The 24,372-nt window shown below is 42.1% G+C and overlaps 1 protein-coding gene across 6 annotated transcripts in view; it reads right to left on the reverse strand.

Annotated features, from left to right (window-relative positions):
* obscnb (obscurin, cytoskeletal calmodulin and titin-interacting RhoGEF b) overlaps window positions 1-24,372 on the reverse strand; it is a 625,157-nt gene that overhangs the window by 93,439 nt on the left and 507,346 nt on the right. For all 6 annotated transcript variants that reach the window (XM_041184481.1, XM_041184479.1, XM_041184482.1 and 3 more), the window contains 4 exons: window positions 17,806-19,137; window positions 16,284-16,562; window positions 15,973-16,048; window positions 15,539-15,666 (listed from right to left, as the gene is read on the reverse strand). In XM_041184481.1, the coding sequence (XP_041040415.1) occupies window positions 15,539-15,666; window positions 15,973-16,048; window positions 16,284-16,562; window positions 17,806-19,137 (1,815 nt within the window). The remainder of the gene's footprint in view (window positions 1-15,538; window positions 15,667-15,972; window positions 16,049-16,283; window positions 16,563-17,805; window positions 19,138-24,372) is intronic.

Below are 24,372 nucleotides of genomic sequence, written 5' to 3' on the forward strand. Positions count from 1 at the left end.
GACACCAATGCCTCCAGTATGTGATGCCTGGTTCACCCTCATTAGGCCGGAGCCCTCTAGGCCTCAAACCACCAAAGCATGGCTGCCAAGGTAATTTCAGGCAATGGAGCTCTCAGCAAGCTACATCCACCTCAGCTGCGGATGTCAGGGAGGAGGGGTCGGGATTGCACTGAGATATGGTGGTAGAAAATATAAGCAATAAACCTTCTAATGGTAAAAAGATGACACAGGTGTCCAATCATTCTATAACAATTTAAGTTTATTTTGATCAGTTTATTTATGTGTGTTGAATGGTCGTGCTAATAGGACTTTTGCAACCAGACAGGGGGCTTTTAACTGCTTCATTGAAAATCAATGATGGTTGATGTGGGGTTATGGGCACACCATTTATTGTGGAGTTTTGGAAGTACTGGCAAAGCTGAGCTTTTAACATAGGGTGGGTTTTATGTTTGTCAACCTTTTTTAGGTCAGGGGATTGGAACCTTCCTGTCAAGTCAGAGGAGTTGCTTGCTTTCACATCCCCCTTATCACCCCTCAGAAGCTTTTGCCTCAGCAGCTTCTGCAGCATTCTATATTTTGCAGGTGAAAGCATGGCGTTTTTAGCAAGGCTTTGCTAAGGCTTGGAGTGTATGAAACTTAGTCATATGCGACCTCCTTCCGATTCAGGAGTGTTGGTAGCTTTGACAGGGCCATGCATATGGGCTTGTTCATGCCAAATGTCTTTCCCTTCTAGGTGCCAGAGGTTGCATGCCAGTAGGTTGATCTGGATGGAGAGTGCTGAATCTGGTAGCACTTACACTGCAACATTTCTTGAGGCGGAAATCAAGAGATCTTGCAAGGGCCTGCTCTAACTGAAATTGGAACTGAATGAGAGTGTCACGGGTGTGTCAGGCATGTCACTTCATCACCCTGGCATCTGTAGCTGGGGCTGCACCATGCATCACATCAGAGTCTTTTGATTCCCCCCCTTTATCCCTGTCTTAGGATGAATCCAGCTCCTCCATCTCCCTGGCTGGTTATGTAGAGTGCACCAGACCCTACTGATCCATGGGCCTCTCTGTGGCACGTACTGCAGTGCTCCGCTTGAGAGGTCCAGGTAATGGAATCTCATCTTCAGCAGTCCAGTGGTCAGTTCTATTGTTGCCTGTATTGAGGTATTGTACTTCCCATGCTGGGTTTTGTGGGTTCTGCACAGTTGTCCTGAACCAGGTCTTCTGAGGATAGTTCCTGTCACCAGGAGGCTTCTCTGCAGTTCTACAGGGGCAGCAAACACCAGTGGCACCTGAGAGTGACACAATGGTGAGGATGGTGTTGGTGGGGAAATGATAGTATAGTGGTAATCTCCACTGGACTACGAACATATGAATTAGGAGCAGGAGTAGGCCACTAAGCTTGTTCCACCATTCAATAAGATCATGGCTAACCTGACTATAACCTAACTCCACAGTCCCACCTTCCCCTGGTAATCTTTAACCCCTTGTTTATCAAGAATCTATCTAGCTCTGCCTTAAAAATATTCAAAGACTCTGCTTCCACTGGCTTTGAAGAAGAGAGTTCCAAAGACTCACAACCCTCTGAGAGAAAAAATTCTCCTCATCTCTGTATTAAATGAGCGACCCCTCATTTGTAAACAGTGACCCTAGATTCTCCTAGATTCTCCCACACGGCAACATCCTCTCCACATCCACCGTCAAGACCCCTCAGGATCTTGAAGGTTTCAATCAAATCACCTCTTATTCTTCTAAACTCCAGTGGATACAACCTAGCATGTCCAACCTTTCCTCATAAGACAACCCACCCATTCTTGGTATTAGCATTCTCTGAACAGCCTCAACACATTTAAAAAGACTGCTGGTGAATAGTAAGTAAGGTGTCTTAATTTTAAAAAATCTCCTTGTAAAAATCTAATTTTGTTTGTAGTTAGTATTTAACTGAAATGTACATTTAAATTCTAAAGTTCCCAGCCTTAAGCAGAGGTTTACCTAAGTCTCCATTGGGTGACCAGTTGGGCTTAGGTAATTAAAGAAGCATCTGAAACTGGGTCATCAAAGGGTAACCCTTTGTCTTAGGACCAAATAAAGCCAGCCAACTTAGTATGATTTAGAGAAGAGTGTTGGGAGTTAAGTGATTAAGGGAGTTAGGGGAGGAAGGGAAAGAGGTGCTCCTTTGCTTTTGGCATTTGAGGCGGTATTGTACACGAGAGGAGCAGCAGCCTTAAAGAGCAAGGGGAACCAGGCCCAAGACCAGAGTAGGTCAGGGTCCTAGCACGAGAGGAGAGGTGGCTTTGGTAAGTAGGACCTGGTGAGTATTATTACTGTCCAGTCTTTAAAGTGAAAATTGATCTTTAGTTTAGATAAGTAATGTTTCAAGTATAAGAAGTAAGGTTCTTAGTATATATTTAATGATACTTGAACTAGAGGAAGTAAAAGTAAAGGGAGAAATTTAAAGGTAAATCATGGCATGGTAGCTCGGCCACGTGGAATGCTCCTCCTGTGCTATGTGGGAAGGCAGGGACACTTCCAGCGTCCAGAGCGATTGTGTGCAGGAAATGTCTCCAGCTGCAGCTACTCAAAATCTGCATTTTGGAGCTGGAGCTGTGGCTGGATTCACTGTGGAGCATCCGTAAACATAGAAAATAGGAGCAGGAGTAGGCCATTTGGCCCTTCGAGCCTACTCTACCATTCATTATGATCATGGCTGATCATCCAACTCAATAGCCTGGTCCCGTTTTCTCCCTATATCCTTTGATCCCTTTTGCCCCAAGAGCTATATCTAACTCCTTCTTAAAAACATACAATGTTTTGGCCTCAACTACTTTCTGTGGTAGCGAATTCCACAGGTTCACCACTCTCTGGGTGAAGAAATTTCTCCTCATCTCAGTCCTAAATGGTCTACCCAATATCCTCAGACTGTGACCCCTGGTTCTGGACTTCCCTACCATCGGGAACATCTTTCCTGCAAACACCCTGTCTAGTCCTGTTACTATTTTATAGGTTTCTGTAAAATTCCCTCATTCTTCTGAACTCCAGAGAATATAATCCTAACCAATTCAATCTCTCCTCATGCGTCAGTCCCGCCATCCCAGGAATCAGTCTGGTAAACCTTCGCTGCACTCCCTTTATAGCAAAAACATCCTTCCTCAGGTAAGGAGACCAAAACTGCACACAAGATTCCAGGTGTGGTTTCACCAAGGCCCTGTATAATTGCAGCAAGACATCCCTGCTCCTGTACTCGAATCCTCTCACTATGAAGGCCAACATACCATTTGCTTTCTTTACCACCTGCTGCACCTGCATGCTTACCTTCAGTGACTGGTGTACGAGGACACCCAGGTATTGTTGCACATTCCCCTCTCTCAATTTATAGCCATTCAGATAATATTCTGCTTTCCTGTTTTTGCTACCAAAGTGGTAACCTCACATTTATCCACAATATACTGCATCTGCCATGCATTTGCCCACTCATTCAGATTGTCCAAATCACACTGAAGTGTCTCGGTATCTTCCTTACAGCTCACCCTCCCACCCAGCTTTGTGTCATCTGCAAATCTGGAGATATTACATTTAGTTCCCTCATCTAGATAATTAATATATATTGTGAACAGCTGGGGTCCCAGTAAGGATGAGATCTTCGTGGATAGCATGTACAATGAGGTGATCACATCACAGTTAAAGAGTGCACAGGCAGAAAGGGAATGGGTAACTGCCAGACAGAGTAAAAGCACTAGGCACATAATGCAGGAGTTCCCTGGTCCATCTCCCTCTCCAACACATTGTCTGTTTTGGATACTACTGGGAAACATGGTTTCTCAGGGGAATACAGAAAAAACTAAGTCAGTGGCACCACAAGTGGCTCAACTGCACAAGGGGAAAAAAAATGGGAGAACAATAGTGTTAGGATATTCTATCGTAAAGGAACAGATAGATGTTTCTGCGGCTACAGCCGTGACACCAGGATGGAATGTTGCCTCCCTGGTGTCAGGGTCAAGGATATCATTGCAGGATATTCTGAAGCGGGAGGGTGAACAAGCAGAGACTATGGTCCATTTTGGTACCAATGACATAGGTAAAAAGGGGAATGAGGTCCTGAAAGCAGCATATAGGGAGCTAGGAAATAAATTAAAAAGCAGGACCTCAAAGGTAGTAATCTCAGGATTACTCCCAGTGCCTTGTGCTAGCAAGATCAGAATAGGAAAATAGACCAGATGAATGTGTGGCTGGAGAGACGGTATAGGAGGGTGGTATTTAGATTCCTGAGGCATTGGGACTGATTCTGGGGAAGATGGGACCTGTACAAGCTGGATGGATTGCATCCCAGCAGGGCCAGGACTAATATCCTTACATGGGTTTTTGCTAGTGCTGTGGGGGAGTGTTTAAACTAGAGTGGGGCGGGGGATGGGGTTGGGGGGGGTAATGGGAACCTAAGCAGGGAGAAGCAAGAGAGGGAAATAAATATAGAAATGAAAGACAGAAAAGTAGAAAGCAAAAGTGGAAAACATTGGAAACAAGGGCTAGCAGCAAACAGAGCCACAGTACAAAATAAGTATAAAAATGTTAAAAAGATTTACTAAAGTAACTGTGTCTGAATGCATGGAGCATTTGCAATAAGGTAAACGAATTAACAGCGTAAATATGATGTTAATGGGTATGATATGATTGCTATTCCGGAAACATGGCTTCATGGTGACCAAGGCTGGGAACTAAACATTCAAGAGTATTCAATATTTAGGAAGGACAGACAAAAGGGAAAAGGAGTTAGCATGGTGTTATTGGTTAGGGATGAAATCAGTGCAATAGTGAGAAAGGATATGACTTAGAAAATCTAGATGTAGAATCAGTCTGGGTGGATCTAAGAGTCAATAAAGGGTGGAAAACATTAGTGGGAATTGTCTATAGGCCTCCAAACAGTAGCAAGGTAGGGGACGGCATTAAACAGGAAATTAGAGATAACAAGGGAGCTAAAGTAATCATGGGTGACTTTAATCCACACATAGGGCAGAATTTTACATCTTCTGGGCGGGCGTGCCTGACGTAATCGGGCGTAAAATAGCGCGCAATGACATCGGACGAGCATCCTGATATTTCGGTTGGCAGGCACGTGTGAGAGTCAGCAGTGCACCTGCTGACAATTAAGAGGTCAGTAAAGCCATTAAAGTATTAATTAACAGTGGTTCGCCGCTGCCTGTCCAAGCTTACAGTTGGCGAGAGTCGAATCAGCCAGGCGGCCTTTGCATTTTTCAGGAAACTTCACCCAAGTGCGGGATGAGGTTTCCGTAATTAAATTTTTTAAAATTATAAATATTTGGGCAGAATTTTTATAATAAGGGGTGAGTTGGTGAAGATAGATTGCGGAACTTCATTAAAAGGCATGACGGTAGGCAATGGCTAATATTTAAGGAACAAATACATGCATTGCAACTGTTATACATTCCTTTCTGGTGCAAAAACACAACAGGAAAATGGCCCAACCATGATTAACAAAAGAAATTAAGGATAGTATTAGATCCAAAGAGCAGTCATATAAAGTTGCTAGAAAAAATAGCAAGCCTGAGGATTGGGAGCAGTTTAGAATTCAGCAAAGGAGGACCAAGAGATTGATTAAGAAGGGAAAGATAGAATATGACAGTAAACTTGCAAGGAATGTAAAAGAGGACTGTAAAAGCTTCTTTAAGTATGTAAAAAGAAAATGATTAGTGAAGACAAGTGTAGGGCCTTACAGTGCAAAACGGGAGAATTTATAATTGAGAACAAGGAAATGGCAGAGTAATTAAACATTTACTTTATTTCTGCCTTCACGGCGGAATAACTTCCCAGAAATGCTAGAGAACCAAGGGTTCAGTGAGAAGGAGGAGTTGAAGGAAATTAGTATTGCTAAGAAAATAGTGCTGGAGAAATTAATGGGGCTGAAAGCCGATAAATCCCCAGGGCCTGATAATCTACGTCCCAGGGTACTAAAGGAGTGGTTATGGAAATAGTGGATGTGTTGGTTGTCATCTTCCAAAATTCTATAGATTTTGGAACAGACCTGGCCGATTGGAGGGTGGCAAATGTAACCCCACTATTTAAAAAAGGAGGGAGGGAGAAAACAATGAATTACAGACCGGTTAGCCTAACATCAGTAGTAGGGAAAATAAAGTCTATTATAAAGGATGTGATAACATGACACTTAGAAAATATCAATGGGATTAAACAAAGTCAACATGGATTTATGAAAGGGAAGTCATCTTTGACAAACCTACAGGGTTTTTTGAGGGCGTAACAAGCAGAATAGATAAGGGAGAGCCAGTGGATGTGTTGCATTTGGATTTTCAGAATGCTTTTGATGGAGTCCCACATGAGAGGTTAGCGGTCCAAGTTAAAGCACATGGGATTAGGGGTAATATATTGACATGGGTTGAGAATTGGTAAATGGACAGGAAACAAAGATAGAAATAAATGGATCTTTATCAGAGTGGCAGGCAGTGACTATTCACAATATAAGTAAATGATTTCGATGAGGGAGCTAAGTGTAATATTTCCAAGTTTGCTGACGACACAAAACTGGGTGGGAATGTGAGTGGTGAGGAGGACGTTAAGAGGCTTCAAGGTGATTTAGACAGTTAAGTGAGTAGGCAAATACATTGCAGATGCGATATAACTTGGATAAGTGTCAAGTTATAAAGTGCGCAATTTAAAACAGCGAGAGGAGGGCCGAGATTTTCACAGTTAAAAACGAGAGGAGAGCCAGGAACTTTACAGTTTAAAACAGCAAGAGGAGAGCCAGGAGATTCACAGTTTAAAACAGTGAGAGAAGAGCCGGGATTTCCACAGTTTAAACAGCGAGAAGAGAGCCAGGAGCACACAGAAAGCAGACCTGCGTGAGAAGGGCAGCGGCAGCAGGAGATAGAAACTGGTGGCAGAGAGCCCCTACAATCTGGTTCTACCTGTAAGGGCCAAAGTGTGACATCACAGGAAAACAGGTAGGTGATTGGTGGGTTTCTCTTCCCTGTCTCTTTTGATTGGCCAAGTGGTTTAAATCAGGAGACATTATTACAGCTGACGAGTACAGTTAAGAAATTCACTTTTAAAATACTGAACATCCAAATTAATTAATTAAGTAGAATAGAGATGGCTGGGTAGGCGATGTGTTGCAGTTGTAGTACGTGGGTGCTGGTGGTCGCCAGTGTGATCCATGGTGACCACATCTGCAGTAAGTATTGGCTGCTCGAGGAACTTCAACTCAGAGTTGATGAACTGGAGTTCAAGCTGCGGACACTGCGACACATCAGGGAGGGGGATAGTTATCTGGACACTATGTTTCAGGAGGCAGTCATACCCCTTAGATGAATTACATCAAATTTGAACGGTGGTCAAGTACAGGAGGGGGTGATTGCAAGTGAGGTAGGCATGGGGATCCAGAATCTAGCTTTGAAGAAGCTTCAGCCAGCTCGTGGCTAAATTAAAAAGCAGAACCACACAGATAATGGTTTCCGGATTACTACCTGAGCCACGTGCAAATTGGCGTAAGGTAAATAAGATTAGAGGTAAATGCGTGGCTCAAAGATTGATGTGGGAATAATGGGTTCCAATTCATGGGGCACTGACTCCAGTACTGGGGAAGGAGACCGCTGTTCTGTTGGGATGGGCTTCATTTGAGCCATCCTGGTGAATCATATAACTAGGGTTGTAGATAGGGCTTTAAACTAATTAGTGGGGGCGGGGGGTAGGGGAAGAGTTCAACTGAAGGGGAATTTAGAAAATGAAAAATAATCAAGAAGGCAGAGGTGCAGGGCAGTGGACAGGCGAATGATAATCAAAGTGTGACAGGAAGGGGAAGAAAATATAAGCAGAAGAGTGCAGCAGAAATTAGAACCATAATGAGTAATAATGGTAAAAAGTCAAAGCTTAAGGCTCTTTATCTGAATGCACGCAGCATTTGTAACAAGATAGATGACTTGATGGAACAAATAGAAATAAATGGATATGACTTGATAGCTATTACAGAGACGTAGTTGCAGGGTGACCAAGACTAGGAACTCAATATTCCAGAAAAATAGGCAAAAAGGGAAAGGAGTTGGGGTAGCTTTGTTAATAAAGGCAGGTATCAGTGAGGTGGTGGGTAGCAATATAGGTGCAATAGATTGTGAAGTGGAATCAGTTTGGGTGGAAATAAGGAATAGCAAGGGGAAGAAGTCATGGATGGGAGTCGTCTATTGGCGCCCAAAAGAGTTGTCTCACTGTAGGACAAAGTATAAATTGGGGAATAATAGAGGCGTGTAAGAAGGGGGCTCCAATTGTCATGGGTGATCTTAATCTGCATATTGACTGGACAAATCAGATTGGCAGGGATAACATGGAAGACAAATTTGTAGAGTGCATCAGGAATTGTTTCTTAGAGCAATATGTTGCAGAGCCAACGTAGGAACAAGCTATTTCAGATTTAGTAATGTGTAATGAGGCAAGATTAATAAGAGATCTCATAGTTAAGGATCCTCTAAGGGGTAGCGATCACAACATGTTAGAATTTCAAATTCAGTTTGAGGTGAGAAACTCGGATCTCAAACCAGGAAATTAGAGAGGTATGAAGAAAGAGTTGTCTAAAGTGGGCTGGGAAAAATAGACTAAGGGGAAGATAGGTGGATGAGCACTAGCAGACATTTAAGCAGCTTTTTCATAGAGCTCAGCAAAAATTTAGCCTGGTCAAGAAGAAGGACTCAATGAAAAGGATGAACTACTCATGGTTAACAAAGGCGGTCAAGGAGAGTATCCAATAAAGAAACTAAGGCAATCAAAGCAAAGAAAACTAATGGTAGGCTAGAGGATTGGGAATTTTTTAGGAACCAAAAGCTAATAAAAAGGGAGAAAATTGATTATGAAAGTAAATTGGAAAGAAATATAAAAACAAACAGCAAGAGCTTCTAAAGATATATAAAAAGAGAGTAGTGCATGGGATCCTTGGAGGATGCGACTGGATAATTGATAACGGGGAACAGGCAAATGGCAGATAATTTAAATCAATATTTTGCATCGGGTTTTCACAGTGGAGGACACTATAAACATTCCAAAGATATCAGATAAGTATGGAGCTAATGGGCGAAAAGATCTTGTAACAGTCTCTATCACAAGGGACAAAGTATTTGAGAAACTAATGGGACTAAAGGCAGACAAGTTACCTAGACCTGATGGCCTGCATCCAAGGGTTTTAAAGGAAGTGGCTGCAGATATAATGGAGGCATAGGTTGAAATATTCCAGAACTCACTGGATTCTGGGAGGGTCCCAGCAGATTGGAAAACCGCATATGTGACGCCCCGTCCAAGAAGGGCGGGAGACAAAAAGCAGGAAACTATAGGCCAATCAGCCTAACATCTGTCATTGGGAAAATGCTAGAGTCATTAACGAAGAAATAGCAGTACATTTAGAAAAGCTTAACGCAATCAAACCGAGTCAACATGGTTTTGTGAAAGGGCAATCATATTTGACAAATTTGCTAGAGTTCTTTGAGAATATAACAAGCAGAGTTGATAAAGGGGGACCAGTAGATGTAGTGTATTTGGATTTCCAGAAGGAATTTGATAAAGTGCCACATAAAAAGTTATTGCAAAAGAGCTCACAATATTGGGGGTAATGTATTAGCATGGATTAAGGATTGGTTAACACACAGAAGACAGAGAGTCCAGGCTTAATAGGTCTTTTTCAGGTTGGAAAAACGTAACTAGTGGAGTGCTACAAGGATCAGTCCTAGGGCCTCAATTATTTACTATCTATATTAGTGACTTGGAAGAGAGGGCAGAGTGTAATGTATCCAAATTTGCTGAAGATACAAAAATAGGTGGAAGGGTATGTTGTGATGAGGACATAGGAATCTGCAAGGGGATATACACAGGTTGAGTGAGTGGGCAAAAACTTGGCAGATGGAGTTTAATGTAGGAATGTGTGAGGTCATGCATTTTGTTAGGAAGAATGAAAAGGCAAATGATTATTTAAATGGAGAGAGACTTTAAAGAGTGCAGCACAGAGGGATTTGGGTGTTCTTGTGCATGAAACACAAGAAGTTAGCAAGCAAGTGCAGCAAGTAATTAAGAAGGCTAATGGAATTTTGGCCTGTATTGCTAGGGGGTTGGAGTTTAAAAGTAGGGAAGTCTTGTTACAACTGTACAGGGTGTTGGTGAGGCCGTACCTGGATTACTGTGTACAGTTTTGGTCCCCGTATTTAAGAAAGGGTATACTGGCATTGGAGGCAGTTCAAAAGAGATTCATTAGGCTTATTTTTGGGGGATGATGGCGTTGACTTATTGAGAATGGCTAAACAGGTTAGGCCTTTATTCATTAGAGTTTAGAATGATGAAGGGTGATCTTATTGAAATGTGCAAGATTCTGAGGGGGCTTGACAGGATAGATGTTGAGAAGATGTTTCCACTAGTGGGGGAATCTTGAACTGGGGGACATAGTTACAGAATAAGATGACACTCATTTAGAACTGAGATGCAAAGGAATTTCTTCTCTCAGAAGGTAGTGAATGTCTGGAATTCTTTCCCTTAGAGTTGTGGAGGCTAGATCACTGAAAGTATTTCAAGTATAGATTTTTGAAATATCAGGGAGTTGAGGGCTATGAGGAGCTGGCACGAAAGAGGAGTTAAGGCCTGGGGCAGATCAGCCATGATCTTACTGAATGGTGGGGCAGACTTGAGGGGCCGAATGGCCTACTCCCGCTCCTATTTCTTATGTTCTTCTGTTCTCCTGTTATCCACTTCGGTCGGAAAAACAGATTGGCAGTGTATTATTTAAGTGGTGATAGATTGGGAAATGTTGATGTACAAAGTGACCTGGGTGTCCTTGTAAACTAGTCACTGAAAGCAAGCATGCAGGTGCAGCAAGCAGTTAAGAAGGCAAATGGCATGTTGGTCTTCTTTGCAAGATGATTTGAGTACAGGAGCAAGGATGTCTTACTGCAGCAGTACAGGGCCTTGTTGAGACCACTCCTGGAGTATTATGTGCAGTTTTAGTCTCCTTACTTAAGAAAGGATATACTTGCCATAGATGGAGTGCAGGGAAGGTTCACCAGAGTGATTCCTGGAATGGCAGGATTGTTGTATGAGGAGAGATTGGTTGCCTGGGCATATATTCACTGGAATTTAGAAGAATGTGAGGGGATCTCATTGAAACATATGCAATTCTGACAGGATAGGACAGGCTGGATGCAGGGTTTATGTTTCCTCTGGCTTGGGGGGGAGGAGCGTCTAGAACAAGGGGTCACAATCTCAGGGTATGGGACTGAGGTGAGGAGAAATTTCTTCACTGAGAGGATGGTGAATCTGTGGAATCCTCTACCACAGAAGGCTGTGGAAACCAAGTCACTGAATATATTTAAGAAGGAAAGGTGTCAAGGGGTATGGGGAGAGAGTGGGAATATGGCGTTGAGATAGAGGATCAGCAATGATCATACTGAATGGTGGAGCAGACTGGTAGGGCCATATGACCTACTTCTGCTCCTATTTTCTATGTTCCTATTTTTACATCCTTCTTTAAATATAGAGACTAATACTGTACACAGTACTCCACATGTGGTTTCACCAGTGCCCTGTACAACTGAAGCATAACCTCCCTACTTTTGTACTCAATTCCCCTCACAATAAACAATAACATTCTATTAGATTTCCTAATTACTTGCTGTATCTCCATACTAGCCTTTTGTGATTCATGCACTAGGACACCCAGATCTCTCTGAATTTCAGAGCTCTGCAATATCTCACCATTTAGGTAATATGCTTTTTCTTATTATTCCTGCCAAAATGGACAATTTCACATTTTCCCACATTATATTCCATTTGCTAGATCTTTGCCCATTCACTTAACTTACCTATGTCCCTTTGCCTCCTTATGTCCTCTTCATAACTTACCTTCCTACCTATCTTTGTGTCATCAGCAAATTTAGCAACCATGGCTTTGGTCCCTTCATCCAAGTCATTTAAATAAATTGTAAAAAGTTGAGGCCCCAGCATAGGGATCACTGTGGCAAACCATTCGTTACATCTTGTCAACCAGAAAAAGACCCATTTATGCCGACACTCTGTTTCCTGTTAGCTAGCCAATCTTCTATCCATGCCAATCTGTTCTATTCATGCCAATATGTTATCCCCTACACCACTATAACCCTACACAATTTTCCGGAATAGTAATCCAGAGGTCCACACTCATGCTCTGGGGACAGGGTTCAAGTCCCACACCATGGCAGCTGATGGAATTTAAATTCAATTAACAAATCTGGAATATAAGCCAGTCTCAGTGATGGTGATCATGACAACTATAATTTGTTTTCATTCGTTCATGGGATGTGGGCATTGCTGGCTAGGCCAGCATTTATTACCCATCCCTAACTGCGCTTGAGAAGGTGGTGGTGAGTTGCCTTCTTGAATCACTGCAGTCCACGTGGTGTAGGTACACCCACAGTGCTGTTAGGGAGGGAGTTTCAAGATTTTGAATCAGCGACAGTGAAGGAACGGCGATATATTTCAAGTCAGGATGGTGAATGGCTTGGAGGGGCGCTTCCAGGTGGTGGTGTTCCCATCCGTCTGCTGCCCTTGTCCTTCTATATGGCACAAATCGTGGGTTTGGCAGGTGCAGTCTAAGAAGGCTTGGTGGGTTCTTGCAATGCACCTTGCGGATGGTACACACTGCTACTGTTTGTTGGTGGTGGAGGGATTGAACGTTTGTGGGTGAGGTGCCAATCAAGCAGGTTGCTTTGTCCTGGATGGTGTCAAGCTTCTTGAGTGTTGTTGGAGCTGCACTCATTCAGGCAAGCATCATTGTTGTAAAGATCCAACTGGTACACTGATATCCTTTAGGGAAGGAAATCTGCTGTTCTTACCCAGTCTGGCCTACATGTGACTCCAGACCTATAGCAATGTGGTTGACTCTTAACTAGCAAGCCACTGAGTTCAAGGATAATTAGGGATGGGCAAAAAATGTTGGCCTTGCCAGAGATGCCCACATCCCATGAAAGAATAAAGAAGAAAATGTACAAGATATGAGAGCTCCCTGAGAAGCAAGCACAAACTGCAGGATTTTTTGGTGGTCACAAATCAGCTGCACATTTAAGGAATTAAAGCCCTTTCAGCTTATGAATACTGTTGGCTGTTCCCAGGGAGCTCTCAGTGCCACATATGTGCAATCAACTGCCCCTTGTACTTGGGAAAATCCAGCTATGGAGCTGAATCCAACAGCTCTGACTGTCTGGCCCTCAGGGTCTGTAGTGAATCTCACACCATCATTGGTCTTTTTGAATATGGCATTGATGAACTCATGTATATGTGGCTGACTGGGAGATACCACACATGTTCCTCCATGGAGCCCTGGAATAACTGGTGGTGTAGAAATTCAAGGCTGTGCTGACTTTTAAGGGTACTGGCTTAGGACTGCTTCCCATTCCATGGGACTGTAGATCTTCCTGCAGGAGCTGACATAGATCAGCGACTAATTGCCATGACATTCTTTAACATTGCCTCTCTGATATTTCCAGGCAGTTACTCCGTGTGCAGTATATTTGTTTATGCACCATTGCTGGCATTGCACTGGCCCCTGGTTGCCAGCATCCTGAGCTGCCTGACCCTCTGCTGCTGCCCCTTGTTATCCTTCTGGCTGTTGCTGCTTCTGTCCCTGGGCCATCCTCTACCAGTTGCTCTCCTCCTCTATCACAGCATTCAAAAGCACTGAGCGCATGAGATCCATCCTGTCTGCCTGAAGTGAACTGCAGAGGGAAGGCTGGAAAAGATGGGGCTATGCCCTGACCTCCCTAGACAGCTGCCACGCGAGCTCAGTCTCCTCTACCTTGATCAAAAAAGTTCCCCATACAAGAAAAGCAGATCCTGCTCACTTGAAATCCACCAGAAAGACTACATCATCCACTGCATGCCACTTATGATCTTGAATATGAAGCAACGTGTTTCCCGTTCACTGCCAACGTTAATTTGGCGCCCATATGTTTTAATGAGCATACGTGACAGGCTAATGCATTAAAAATTGGTTCCCGGTGCTTGCCGTTGGGAACCATGATCCACCTTTAATCCACTGCCAACTTAATTCCCAATTTTTAACTCACTGTGGGGAAGTTGACATTTTGCCTTCTGCACTACTAAGTGCTGCTCTAAGGAGCAGCATTAGATTCTGCTCATTCCAATGCATGGTGCTTGCGAATTGCACTCTTGAAGTCAGCTGCCACCTGCCTGATTTCCTCCCAGTCAGCAGCCATGCTTTTGGTTGTCCCTTCTGCCTCACGCTCCAGGCCACATGCGATTTTGGAACTGTGATATCCACACGCGTGTTTAATTCTTCCATCCTCACCTGGCAGCTCGTACTCCGGCACTATTTCGACAAAGCCACACATCGATACACTGCACAGGTGGCCAGGGCAGGCATGCTGCACACACCACCCCCTTCTGCCAGAATCAATAGCAAGTCTCTTCCCTTTCTGTTGTTGCATTTTGAAGTTCAGAGTTGCATTGTGTTCTTTTTAAAATGTTTAAAGTGTGATATATTTCAAATACACGCCTGTGGGGACAGAGGTTGTAACAAAAGGGTGACATTCCATGATCCCAAAGTCAGAATTCCACCAAATGGTGGAAATTTCTCATCCTTGGACTTTTTAATCAGTCAGCTAGCTGTATGGCATATGTAGAAACCTAGCATTACTGAGAAATCCACATAGGTAGGCTTTTGCTTGCCGATAGAGATGCAAGCAAGCTCTTCATACTTAAATCCAGAAAACCCAGGTACAAGTTGGCTGAGCCAAGCTTTACAGATACAAACACGTGCATGCTGGACTTTAAGCAGATAAAAATATGTATCCTACCGATATGACCAGCTTCCCATTGTTTGTCCAGTCAACGCCACCCTACTCATTAGAGAAATGCTTATGGGGTTGTCAGAGGTGAGTGGCAATAACCCCAGCCCCTGTACCAATTCTAGACCTCCATGTTATATTTATGAGGAAGCCTATCTGGTAAATTATCAACAATGCCCTGCAAAATTGCAGATCTGGCTGAGGTTTGAGGGGGGCACAATTTTTATATCATTATTATCACAAATTTCAATATGAACAGTTTGTTGGTGAGATGAATTTTTCTGTAAAAAATCAACCACTGAAATCAAGCTTGAAACTCAATTTGATTTCAAATGGGCCTTGAAAGGTTTGGCCAGTACAAAATTGGTAGAATCCTTATTTAAAAATTTAAACAGGGGTCCTACACTCTTTGTAGGGCCTTGATGCAATTTTCAGGTATCAATAAACAGAGAAAGCTGAAAAAGGCAGCAGTAGTGAGTACAATCAATAGAAAATAAATAAGTTACAGAAAAGGAAAGGTAACAGAGAAGAGGGTAAGAGGTTTACATTTTAAACCAGATTAAATTTCTTGCCCCATTTGTGAGAGAAACTTGAGCTTTACAGTGTTATTACTTTTCCCACAAGTTGTACGCTGACAGAATACTTAACTGAAATTTGTAATACGATTCCATTACTTATTGAAAATTTCAGAACTTGCATTGCTTTCAAGATGACTAGCCATACCTTTAATTTTAATTTGTAGTTTTACTATTGGAGCTCCAACAGTAACAAAGACATCATGAAGCTCCTCTATGATCTGAGGTAGCTGTTCTTCTTCAGCCTGTGATTCCACACCTTCCAAATTCTGCTCCCTGTTATTAAGAAGAGGTATAAATTATTACAATCCCTATTCAAGAATCTTAAACTGCAATGTATATATAGATTTCATCATGGAATTAAAGAGATCACATGTTTCCCTCTGGTGGAGAAAAAGACTGCAATTTCACAAAAAAGGTTTTCTTCAGTAACTCAAAATATCTTTAAAAGAATCCGACAAACTACTGACATTCACAATTTTAATCAAAAGCATCTTTAATTACAATCTTTGTGTTTATAAGATCTAGCAGTCATATCTCATGTAGTGAAATAATTAATACGCAGTGTGCTTTAATACTAACCGTGTAAGAGAAGCTTGGGCACTGACGTAGGAAGATGTCTCGGTGGCTTCTGCTGTATCATAGTCTGAGCTGCTAACTGTAAGAAAGAAGTAAAACTACTGTGAACAAAAGACTAGCTATTATTTATCTAAAAAACAACATTGTGTGTGTAAAATTTTCAATATGTACATTTGCAGATGCATTTCTACAATGAAAATTTATGCCACTGAATTCTTCCAAATCAACACTAGCCATAGAGGTCAATTTAATCATTATTTAGTTACATCATGTTTTCCCAATTTCTTTTTCTGTTGCAGCTCCATCGCACTTACTGTCGACTCTTAGCTCTGCCTTTGTCGAAGTAACGCCAATGTAGTTTTCTGCCACACATCTATACACTCCCATATCACTCAAAATCACAGATGTTAAAATAAGTTGATGGCATCCATCCTGGTCTTCGTTGATCATATAATGATCATTCTCCTCAATCAGCTTCCCATCCTTAAACCATCGAACTGCTGGAGGTGGATATCCAGCTATCATGCAATCAAAACTGACAGGGTAGCCTTCTTGAACGTCCTGGTTTTGGAGCTCAGATACAACATGGGGTGCTGTATATGACAAGGGGACATTAAAAGAAATGAAGCATTAATATTAGAAAATGTTCTCTGCTAGACAGACACTAAAAGTATAATTCAATTTAGCAATAACTAATCGAGGCTCGTGCGTGAGTGAAAAGGTCTATAAATGGAATTTTCCAGCACAGAAAAAGCCTGCAGTCTCAAAGAGATAGTCAAAACCATCCCTATGGTCTTTTTTCAGCTCCTCTAAATTTTTTCTTTTCCAAAATAATTACCCCCTTCCTTTTTAAATGATATGGATCCTCCTTGCACCATTGTTTCTGATAGGATATTTTGAGAGAGATTTTCAACCATTCACCAATCAAAACCAGGACAGAAGTGCTACAAAAATGGTGGAGTTTAACTTTGCCCAGTTGTAGCTTGCAACCCAGGTTAAATGTGCCCATAGCTAAGCTTTAATTTGATTTTGTGTGACGGTGAGTGGGGAAGAACAGGTTCTCATCTGGGCTTCACAGAACCAACTTGTGCTGCTAACACATTAGTTCACCTCCCTCCACCGAGAATGGACCCCTCCTTGCTGAACTTGGGACATTGGTGGTGTGTGCTCTGCATAGCATTTGGTTCTTAAAACAGAAATTAGGCTGCTGATTGGTACACTTGCTTGTTTTAATAGGTGCCCTGAACATTCGGAAATTGGCAGCTGGGGCATTTCCAGAGGATCATGCATTACAGATTTTTACTGGACATTTGTTTCCCCCTTACCTCTCAGCTCTTATTTTATATCCAGAGATTGGGCAATGGGTACTGATTTCGTCCCCAGAATTTTTCACTCATTTCACTTTTAGTCTTTCTATAACTTTTGTTGATTGTGCTTCTACTGATTTATTTCCTCCAACTTTATAGCATGCAGGTGATTTTTGTATATTTTTGGTTCTTCTGTCAAATGCTAAATTTGGTAACTTTTTTCATTGAAGAATAGCTCTTATGTGTTCCCATTTTTACCTTGACCCTTAAGTATGTTTATCTAATAAATGTATTTGTTATACATTATTTGCACATCATAGTTATGAATATGGTGATAGCAAAGATAACATTATTATGATCATTAAATATATAATTATTAAAACAATATAGGCAGAAAATAAAATGCACAATATGTAATGTATCTATTCTAAGGGTATCTTAATTTTTAAGTTTAATTTTAATAATATTAAATTAGTTGTTGTGTCTGTATACTTTAAGCAAAAAAACCAAAATACAATGACAACCTTACCAGACTCAACAAGACTATCATGTAATCCCTCTTCCCTATTGGTCTGATCTTCTCCAATTGCAGCAGGGGGCCGAGAAACTTTCTTAATCCGAATTTCAACTCTGCTTCCTTCCTCGCAGATATCAATGTGAACAGGAATTCCTTGACCAATAAATATTTCCTTAAATCTGGTTGCTGCCATTTCAGCCTCAGTCAAAGTATCAAACTTTATATAAATGTAATTTTCATCCTCATGGTAAGTCTGTTTGTCCAAGATATCTTCATCTCCTTCATCAGCACTAACAAAAAACTCTTCTTCCACGTCAGAAAACTCAAAAGACAGTTTCGAATGCAAAAGTCTATGAAGTCGTTTGCCTGCTCTACGGAAAGCATCATCAACATCACTTCCTGAAGAACTTTCTGGTTCACTGTCAGTGCTGTACTTTATACCAATGCCTTGTTTGACCTTCTTAACTGTTTCCTTTGCATCACTACTGACGGTAATTTTTCCACTGTGAGAAGTTGTACCAAACTTGTTGGAAGCCTCACAAGTATATGTTCCAGTGTCTTTTTGTTCCACACTTGCAATAATTAAGGAGCAAGTTCCATCACTATAATTATCAATGTGGTAATGCTTTCCATCAACAATTTCTTCTCCATCTTTGAGCCACCGCACCTTGATTTCAGATTTACTCTGGGCCACACACTCAAGATGGATAGTTTGACCTAGTTTACTTATCTGAGATTTAAAAACTTCAGCAAACACAGGTGTGACTTGCTGTTTAAGTTCCTTCCTAGTCCTATAACCTTTAAATGCAGCCTGGATTTTTGTAGCAGCTTCAACAAGAGATGGGTCTTCTTCTATGACAGGTACATCTTGTAATAGGTCAGGTTCAGAGGTTGAAGTCTCCCAGTGTTTCCAAAATTTGTTTGTGGAAATAGTTTGCACTTTTCCAGCTATGGTTATGGTTGATTTTCCTGCCTTTTTCAGGTAATGAACAAGGGATGGAGTACCAGATCTTGACTCGTCATCAGAACTTGTATAAGAATCACATGTTCTAGACATTTCATCTGTAGAAAAATCTTCAATTTCCATAGCTTTCTGTAGCCTTCGCTTCTGAGCTTTGTCATCTTCTTCTGGTACTTCACTGATGGAATCAAGTGTTGGCTCTCGACTCATTCTTCGCTTCTTGGCCAAGGCTTCCCACAGAAGATGCAAGTCACCTTCTTGCGCTGCCTCGGGTGGCAAGCTTGGTTTGGGAGGAATCTCTTCCCCGTCTATTAGTTCAACAGTAACTTTATCTTGCTCCTGTGGAATTTCCCAATCTTGGGCTGGAATGGGTGGTATTGTAACTGCAGACAGTAAGACATGCAATTATTTAAGACTAGCACTTATTAATTGTACAGTTTCATTGAAATAATGGTACTAGAGACAGAGATATCCCAACAACTTATAGCAAAATGAAGTCCACACTAAATAATCAAACAGAATTTATAGAGTTGTGAAACCATGCTTCATATCAAAAAATGACTTTTGAACTAACTGGGTGAAAACTCTCATTTCATTTTTTTAAACAAAGACTAAAGCCACATTCCAGTAACTTTGGAATCACATTAAAAATGGCTCTACATTTGCATCACTATACCTTCTGCTTTCCAAAACTGTTGAAATAGAGACAACCTGTCTGCAAAGCTGCAACCAGGAACAGTGGCCATGAAAGAGGAAGAATGGGGGCCACCTCCTATACCATTAGCAAAGTGTCCAGCCAATCACCTGGGTACTAAACTGGTGGAGACAAACCATTAGACATAATTACTTGGACAATAGGACCCTGGCTGAAGGTGAAATTCCCAGCCATGATCTAATCAAGGTAACTGAAATACACCAGCCATGACCATATTTGGGTCACTGGGCAGTAGAAGAGAAATTATGTGATCAGCCAACCCTTCATGTGTTTTAAAACATGCTTTATCTGCAGAACTGGGCATGCAACTGAGATGCTGAAGGAACAAGGCAATGAGTGGGTTTCTTCCTTCACTCTTTCCAACCAACTTACAAGTTTTGAACCCAGTCTAATAATTTTGACTATGCAGGTACAACATATAGAGATTCTAAAAAGAACTCAACCCAGCGATGCTGTCTCCAGAAGACCAAATAACTTGTCCATCAATAGTTCTAAACTGCCTTGATACCGAAAGCAGCAGGGCCACCGAGTAAAAATAGCAGGACCACTGAATTCAGCCTGAAGCCAGCCAAGTCACCATCATTCAAGAACCGTATACTCCTTTAATTTTATTGGACTCTAAATTACCTAATCTATCCTCCTGATTCCGTAATCTATTTGTATGTGTGTGTCTATTTGTGAAAGTCAAAGCGTGTTTTTTCATTATATAACTTAGACTGTGTTAAATACAATTAAAACTATCTATTCTTTTCAAAAACTCAAGATAATCTGTCTGATCATGTATTCTATGGTCATAGCATATGAACGATTAAACACTCAGAATTGGTGAATATATACTTAAAAAAAACCTGTTGCAGTAAAACAAGGAGAGGGAAAAGAGGGGAGCCAATTCATCCCTCTTTACTTGGTGGTAACAATGACCTTGCTTTGAGCACTAAGAAGGTTTTAGAATTGTTACAAAATGAATTTACATATACACCTATTGCAATCCTAAGTAGCAACTTTTTAAACTGAATGGATTCACCTTTCTGAATCATCTTAGGTTGTATTTCCAAACTATGTAAAACTCATGCTTTTCTTCCTTGGTGACATATAAGTACGCAGACTGGTGCACTAGCCTGTCCCATTTAGTAATTCACAAAGAGCGACATGAAGTTGCAACTTATGTCGCAGATTTAACATGAATATTTTTGTTATCTTAGTATAAGATTTTAGGTTATTTAATTCATTTCCAAACTATCCAACTTGTTATCTCATACTTCTTAGGTAACTCTCATAGGGTGTGTACTATGTACTAAAGAGGCCAAGTGACCTTTGATAATTTTTCACTGTAATTAGCCACTTGGACGTAAATGGAAAAGGTAATGGGTTGATTGTTCATTGACTGGTCCCACTGCAGGTGACAGCCCTAACATTCATTAATCTGCAGAAGCAGCTGTGCCCAAGGGAAGATATTTCTTCACTGACAGCTCTTTCTCTGTGACCTATTCTGTAAATTGCATAATGTTTATTTGCACAAGATAATGGGGAGGTGGTGGTTAGTAATATTGTCACTGGACTAGTAATCCAGAGACCCAGAGTAATACTCTGGGGACCATGGCAGATGGTGGAATTTGAACTCAATAAAAATCTGGAATTAAAAAGCTAATGGTGACCATGAAATTATTGTCAATTATTGTAAAAACCCATCTGGTTAACTAATGTCCTTTAGATAGTTGTTTGGTAGTACAGAACTTGAGTAGTGCTGAAAAAAACTTATTTTGTCAAAGCTTTGCATCTTGCACTCATCAGGAAAACTTGCAAGAAAATACCAATGTCAGGGGAAACAACATATTTATACTTTATATGAGAAGGGAGTGCTGATTGGTTGGCAAATGGACTCTGATTGGAACAGGCATTGCCATGGAGAATGCAGCAGTTCGTGGTGACTGACAGTTAATTGCCAAGCATTGCTTGAAATTTAAAACAAGCAGCTTGACTCTGATTGGTCAAGAGATTGCCCTGGGGAACTGGTTTTAACTCATTTTCTTTAGCTGAAAAAGGTGCAATGTGTGTACATGTTCTTTTAGTCTGCAAAGAACAGGGCCCTGTGTATTAGTATATGAAGCTTCTGGGACACGCAAAAGCGCCACAATGCGAGCTTGATCGACAATCTTAAACTGGTTGTCAGCATAATTCTTAGCACACTGAGGATTAATTAGCAAATGTTGTCCAGTTGCAGAATCACATCTAATGTTGGACAGTGTGTTTTAAGTTTTTCAAGCACGGGCTGGTTGGATATGGTCTGTACCTTGCCTGTTGGGTTAAGCAGAATGGACATGCTGTTCGATACATTCCACCAGTCTTTGGGAGGTTTGACCTATATACCTAGTATCACACTGGCATTGAAATTCATTCACCACATCACTAATTCGTGTGATAGGCAGAATGTCTTTTTGGCTTGATGAAAAGCTTCACAAAAAAGTCTCTTTTCGTCGGAAATATTCAATGTCCTTTAGGGAAGGAAATATACCTCCTTACCTAGTCTGGCTCCAGATCCATAGTAATGTAGTTGGCTCTGAAATGGCCTAGCCACTGGGCCCCATGAAGTTTCATGGCATCAGGTCAAACATGGGCAAGGAAGTCTCCTGCTACCACATTAGGACCACCCTCAGCTGAAGAATCAGTTGAACACTACTTGGAGGAAGCACTGAGGGTGGCAAGGGTGCAACATGTACCCTGAGTGGAGGACTTCAATGTCCATCACAAAGAGTGGCTTGGTAGCACCACTGAGCTAGCTGAGTCCTACAGGACTTAGCTGCTAGACTGGGTCTGCAGCAAGTGGTAAGGGAAACAACAAGAGGGAAAAACAGAGTTGGCCTAATCCTCACCAACCTGCCTGCCACAGATGCATCTGACAATGACAGTATCGGTAGGAGTGACGACCACACAGTCCTTGTGGAGACAAGGTCCCGTCCTCACATTGAGGATACCCTCCATTGTGTTGTATGCACTACCACAATGCTAAATGGAATAGATTTTGAATAGATCTAGCAACTCAAGACGGGGCATCCATGAGTCACTGTGGGGCATCAGCAGCAGCAGAATTGTACTTAGCCACAATCAGTAACCTCATGGCCTAGCATATCCTCCACTCAATCGTTACTACCAAGCCAGGGGATCAACACTGGTTCAATGAAGAGCGCAGGAGGGCATGCCACGAGCAGCACCAGGCATATCTAATAGTGAGGTGTCAATCTGGTGAAGCTACAACAGGGGACTACTTGCATACCAAACAGCATAAGCGGCAATAGACAGAGCTAAGCGATTCCACAACCAATGGGTCATATCTAAGCTCTGCAATCCTGCCACATCCAGTCGTGAATAGTGGTGGACAATTAAGTAACTCACAGGAGGAGGAAGTTCCACAAATATCCCCTTCCTCAATGATGGGGAAGCCCAGCACATCAGTGCAAAAGATAAGGCATTTGCAACAATCTTCATCCAAGAGTGCCAAGTGGATGATTTATCTCGTCCCCCTCCGGAGGACCCCAGCATCACAGACGCCAATCTTCAGCCAATTCGATTCACTCCACGTGATATCAAGAATCAGCTGAAGGCACTGAATATGAGAAAGGTTATGGGCCCTGACAATATTCCGGCAATAGTACTGAAGGCTTGTGTTCCAGAACTTGATGCACCCCTAGTCAAGCTGTTCCAGAACAGCTACAACACTGGCATCTACTTGGCAAGGTGGAAAATTGCTAAGATATGTCCTGTACACAAAAAGCAGGTCAAATCCAACACTGCCAATTACTGCCCCATCAGCCTACACTCGATCATCAGTGAAGTGGTGGAAGGAGTCATCAACAGTGCTATCAAGCAGCACTTGCTTTGCAATAAACTGCTCACTGACGCTCACTTTGGGTGCCACCAGGGTCACTCTGTGCCTATGTTCAAACATGGACAAAGAAAGCTGAACTCTAGAGGTGAGGTGGCATCAAGGCATCATTTGACCGGGTGTGACATCAAGGAGTCCTAGCAAAACTGGAGTCAATGGGAATCATGGAGAAACTCTCTGCTGGTTGGAGTCATACCTAGCACAAAGGAAGATGGTTGTGGTTGCTAAAGATCAATCATCTCAGCTTCAAGGCATCACTGCAGGGGTTCTTCAGGGTAGTGTCCTAGGCCCAACCATCTTCAGTTGCTTCATCAATGACCGCCCTTCAATCATAAGGTTAGAAGTGGGGATGTTCACTGATGATGGCACAATGTTCAGCACCATTCGCAACTCCTCAGATACTGAAGCAGTCCATGTTCAAATGCAGCAAGACCTGGATAATATCCAGGCTTGGGCTGATAAGTGGCAACCAATCTTCGTGCCACATAAGTGCCAGGCAATGACCATCTCCAAAAGAGAGAGAATCTAACCATCACCCTTGACATTCAAAGGCATTGCTATTGTTGAATTCCCCACTATCAACATGCTGGGGTTTACCATTGACCAGAAACTGAACTATACTAGCTATTTAAATACTGTGGCTACAAGAACAGGTCAAAGGCTGGGAATCCTGCAGCACCTAACTCACCTCCTGACTCCCCAAAGCCTGTTCACCATCTACAAGGCACATGTCAGGGATGGAATACTCTCCACTTGCCTGGATGAGTGCAGCTCCAACAACACTTAAGAAGCTTGACACTATCCAGGACAAAGCATCCCACCTGATTGGCACCCCATCTACAAACATTCACACTCTCCACAACCGACATACAGTGGCAGCAGTGTGAACCATCTACAATCTGCAGGAACTGACCAAGGCTCCTTAGGGAGCACCTTCCAGACCTACGATAGCTACCATCTTAATGGTCAAGAGCAGCAGATACATGGGAACACCAACACCTGGAACTTCCCTTCCAAGTCACT

The sequence above is a fragment of the Carcharodon carcharias genome, chromosome 3 (assembly GCF_017639515.1).
Source record: "Carcharodon carcharias isolate sCarCar2 chromosome 3, sCarCar2.pri, whole genome shotgun sequence".
In the NCBI taxonomy this organism is placed as follows: domain Eukaryota; kingdom Metazoa; phylum Chordata; class Chondrichthyes; order Lamniformes; family Lamnidae; genus Carcharodon; species Carcharodon carcharias.